Raw genomic sequence first — 5,010 nt, 5'->3', positions numbered from 1 at the left:
TTCTTTCAAAAACTCTATTAGACCCTAATAGTGTTTTTTGCATTTATCTTTGTCAAATGGTCCAATAAATGCTTCATTTCATGGCCGGCCTTGTTATATTTTTATAGGTTGGCTGAACGACTGCACATGCAGTTCATCTAGATTCCTGAATAGAAGAAGGCGTTACACTAGAATAGGTATAACTGGTAAGAGCATGAAATAAGATATTGTAAACGATTGCACATTGCTCCACATCCTGACTTATAGACATATTTTGAGTCAGTTTTGACCTTGTTTCTTCCATAGCAATATCATATATTCATCCATTTTCTCCATAAATTGTTGGTAAATACTTCTACTTTTGAATGCCATCTAAGATATTGTAATTGCATCTGCTTAATTTGTGCCTTCTCCTGCCATCATCAATGTCATCAAGCCCAGGAATTGTAACTACAGGTAAGGTTTTCTCTAGTGTTTCTGTGTTCTTTGGTTCTGTTTTCTTCGTAATCATCCATGCCAAAGAAACTGATAAATTATAGATTTGTAATGATTTCCTACACTTTGCAGTAATCATCATCATCACGATTCTTGTCATAATGGCCGTTATCGGTTTCAGGAGAAGAGCTGAAGCTCTTAGGAACAATGTTCACCACCCCCAATTTTTGACACTAACCATGGATAAATTCCTCAATGATATGGAAAAGGAGAAACCAATCAGGTTTACCTCCCAGCAGCTAAGGATTGCAACTGATAATTTTACCAATCTGCTGGGTTCAGGGGGTTTTGGAGCTGTGTATAAGGGAGTTTTCAATAACGAAACCATCGTAGCTGTCAAGGTTTTATATGGAAGCTCCGATAAAAAAATCGAGCAACAATTCATGGCAGAAGTGAGTACAATTGGTAGAGTTCATCATTTTAATCTTATTCGACTCTACGGCTTCTGCTTTGACTGGAACCTGAGGGCCCTCGTTTACGAGTACATGACAAACGGCTCACTTGACAAGTTTTTATTTAGTGAAGAAAAGATATTAGGATTTCAAAGACTTCATGAGATCGCAATAGGCACGGCAAAAGGGATCACTTACTTACATGAGGAATGCCAGCAGCGAATTATTCACTACGACATATAGCCTGGAAACATTCTCCTAGATGCACAGTTCTTTCCTAAAGTAGCTGATTTTGGTTTGGCCAAGCTCTGCAACAGGGAAAATACTCATATAACCATGACAGGTGGTAGGGGTACTCCAGGATATGCAGCACCAGAACTTTGGATACCGTATCCTATAACCCATAAGTGTGATGTTTATAGCTTTGGAATGCTACTATTTGAGATCATAGGTAGGAGAAGGAACCTTGACATTCAACTTCCAGAGAGCCAAGAGTGGTTCCCAAGATGGGTGTGGGAAAATATTGAGAATGGAGATTTAGGGGAGTTGATGAAAGTCTGCGAGATTGATGACATAAATAGAGAGACAGCCGAGAGAATGGTCAAAACCGCTCTGTGGCGTGTCCAGTATAGACCTGAGCAGAGGCCATTGATGAGCATGGTGGTTAAAATGTTGGAAGGAGCAATGGAAATCCCTGCACCTTCCAATCCATTTGCGCATTTGCGTGTGGAGGCTCAAATTCCTAGCATTCCTGCCCTTACAACATGGACTGAAACCCCTGTTGATTCAGAATCTTCTTCAGTGATAACAGAATCGACGTTAGTACGCACAACTCCTACCATGAAAAAGTATGAGATTGAAGTGGCTGGCAGTTCCACTTAGTACATTAAAAATGTAAATACATCCCTCTCTGTCATTCCCTTCAGTGTTTGGTGTCTTTGCCTGCTGATGCAAATTATCTACTTCTACAATCTATTATAAGAAATTTATTAACGTTTTTTTCATAGATTTAGTGAAATTAGCAACCAAGAGTTATTGTATTAAATATGAGAAAAAGAACGAAATTGGCTCATTGAAGTATCAAACAAAAGAGCGGAAGTAAACATGTAGAGTTAGCTCTTTTACATGTCAACTAGACACCTAACTCTAGAGGACCTATTTCCTACACTTGGTGGTAGGAATTGACCGCTACGGTAGTAGGATACACACACAGTTTCACCCCAACCCCAACAACAATCATAATAGTGAATAAATCCCCTGCCATTTCTCAACGCCTATAGGTTAACATTAAACCTTCTTAGAGAACCATAAGGATGACTTGGCTCGAACCTTCATGAAATAACCAGGCAATTCTTTGCTTCTCCTCCCTCCCCCTACCCTCCTTGTCTTTATTCCGTATGTAATTTGTGTGTATATTAATATCAATCCGTTTCCACATATACTACTAAAATAAATAATAGCCTATTGTTTAAGGGTTCATAGTTTTCAAGAGTCACTATTAACACAGTACAGGACGAATATTGCATCTATTTTCTGAAGATAGTCATGATTCAGGTAGTAAAGTCAAATAGGTTAAGAATAAGAATGTTTGGGTGATGTTATGGTCATATGGCCCTCAATATATATATATATATATATATATATATATATATTCCTCTNAATGTTTGGGTGATGTTATGGTCATATGGCCCTCCATATATATATATATATATATATATATATATATATGTCCTTTGCCGGCCATAGGTTTTTTAATCATTAGGCGATGTGCCCCAGACGGAGTTGCACTACAATAACAAGTATATTCCTGGAATTATCGTTCCCATCATGGAATAGCTGTCTGCATTGCTTTGCATCCTGAAATTTCGCAGAAATTATGCGACATTAAATATTGTCTCTTGTGCTCTTGCACATTAGCGATTTTACATAATCTGTTTCCCAAATTGTTAATCAACATCTTTATTCGACATGACATCTAAAATTGTGTAAATCAAATCTACTTTTGCTGTACTTCTATCTATTTCTTAATGTCAAGTCCAAGCACAGGTGCTGCAGGCGTTGAAACAGCTGTTATTATTGCGACTGTAGGTAAGCTTTTTCCTCTGGTGTATTTGCTTTGGTTTTGTTATTGATTTTTGGTTTCATGTAAAATAAAAGTTACAAGTGATGATTATGTATTGTAACTGATTTCTTACACTTCTGCAGTGGTTCTTGTTATAAAGGCAATTATCGTAGCATATGTATGCAGTAAAAGAGCTCGAATAAAGAGCAGCGATGTTTGCCCAGACTCACAATTTTTGACATTAACCATGGATAAATTTCTGAATGACATGGAAAGGGAGAAGCCGATCAGATTCACCACTCAGCAGCTAAGGATTGCAACTGATAATTTCACCAACTTGTTAGGTTCAGGTGGCTTTGGAGCAGTTTACAAAGGAATTTTTAGTAATGGAACCATTGTGGCTGTGAAGGTTTTGCATGGAACTTCTGATAAAAGAATTGAGGAGCAGTTCATGGCAGAAGTGAGTACAATTGGAAGAGTTCACCATTTTAATCTAGTTCGACTTTATGGTTTCTGCTTCGAGAGGAATCTGAGGGCTCTTGTTTACGAGTTCATGACAAATGGTTCGCTAGACAAGTTTTTATTCAGTGAAGACAAGAAATTGGGATTTGAAAAGCTTCATGAGATTGCAGTAGGCACAGCGAAAGGGATTGCTTACTTACATGAGGAATGCCAACAGCGAATTATTCACTACGACATAAAGCCTGGAAACATTCTCTTAGATGCAAAGTACTTTCCTAAAGTAGCTGATTTCGGTTTGGCAAAGCTTTGCAACAGGGAAAATACTCATGTAACCATGACAGGAGGAAGGGGTACTCCAGGATATGCAGCACCAGAACTTTGGATGCCATATCCTATAACCCATAAATGTGATGTTTACAGCTTTGGGATGCTATTGTTTGAAATCATAGGTAAGAGAAGGAACCTTGACAGAAATCTTCCTGAAACCCAAGAGTGGTTTCCAAGATGGGTGTGGAAAAAGATTGAGAATGGAAATCTCGTTGAGTTGATGATAGTCTGCGGAGTTGAGGAAAAGGATAGAGATATGGCGGAGAGAATGATCAAAACAGCTTTGTGGTGTGTTCAATACAGGCCGGAATCAAGGCCCTTGATGAGTATTGTGGTGAAAATGTTGGAAGGAGCATTGGAGACTCCGGCCCCTTCAAATCCTTTTGCCTATCTTTGGATGGAGCCTTCTGAACCTAATAACAATATTCCTCGGCACACAATATGGACCGGTACCCCTTGTGATTCAGAATCCTCTTCAGTAGTAACAAGGTCTAGTTTAGAATGTGCAACTCCTATCATGAGAAAATATGGAATAGAAATGGCCTCCACCTAGTTAAGACTGTACCCACCTCTCCGTCAAATCCTCTCTTTTCTGTTTTGTGAAACTGTTATGCTCCTTCCTTAACAGATACAAATAGCGAAACCGAGTTATGGTATACATGAGCGTGACTGACTTTCATTATAATTTTGGAAGCAGATAATTTACGGTCGATGGATTGAGCCTGCAGCATAATCACATAATCCTTATTGTCATTCTTCATTCATAATATATATCATTTTTACAACCAAAATAATGAACCTTTTCAGTAGTTTGATAGCTGGGAATAACACTTGTCATTCTTATTCTTATAAATTTGATAGCAGGGAAAGGCATTGGATGCATACATACTGTAAACATTTAGATAATTTGCATACATCATAAATTAGTTTTTGATACATTTTTACTGATGCTTTAGAACATAAATTGCAATAAGTTTCCATTTGAATGTATTTTTCAAAAAAAAAATATAGTTCGGTCCTGCACAAATAAATTCAATTTTTGGTCTTTGCGATTTTGAATTACATAATAAATAGTCATTTTTTGTCCTTTAAGCCCCCTGTAACAATTTAAATTGACTTAATGATCATTATTTTTCTTTAAGAGAATTGAGGTCTCGTATTTGCTTCTCCTTATATCTTTTCTTACGTATAAAGAAAACAAATCTTACACCGTTCAAATTAAGTTCAAACTCTCGAACTCAGGACTTTTGACTTGAAATTTTAAATTCCTATTGTTAAGACGTCAAGAACAAT

The 5,010-nt window shown here is 37.4% G+C and overlaps 1 protein-coding gene and 1 pseudogene across 1 annotated transcript; both read left to right on the top strand.

The window, feature by feature from the left end:
• LOC18589285 lies at positions 654 to 1,748 on the top strand (annotated as a pseudogene).
• On the top strand, positions 3,176 to 4,270 carry LOC18589286 (rust resistance kinase Lr10). The gene has a single exon (XM_018126828.1). The coding sequence runs from the start codon at positions 3,176 to 3,178 to the stop codon at positions 4,268 to 4,270; it is 1,095 nt and encodes a 364-aa protein (XP_017982317.1).

Source organism: Theobroma cacao, chromosome 9, assembly GCF_000208745.1.
Source record: "Theobroma cacao cultivar B97-61/B2 chromosome 9, Criollo_cocoa_genome_V2, whole genome shotgun sequence".
NCBI lineage: Eukaryota > Viridiplantae > Streptophyta > Magnoliopsida > Malvales > Malvaceae > Theobroma > Theobroma cacao.
Note: the sequence above shows the minus strand (reverse complement) of the source record. Positions and strands in the feature narration are given on the sequence as shown.

What these genes read in the sequence shown, in the direction of transcription:
- LOC18589286 (XM_018126828.1), top strand. Translation starts at nt 3,176, where the DNA reads ATGGATAAATTTCTGAATGACATGGAAAGGGAGAAGCCGATCAGATTC.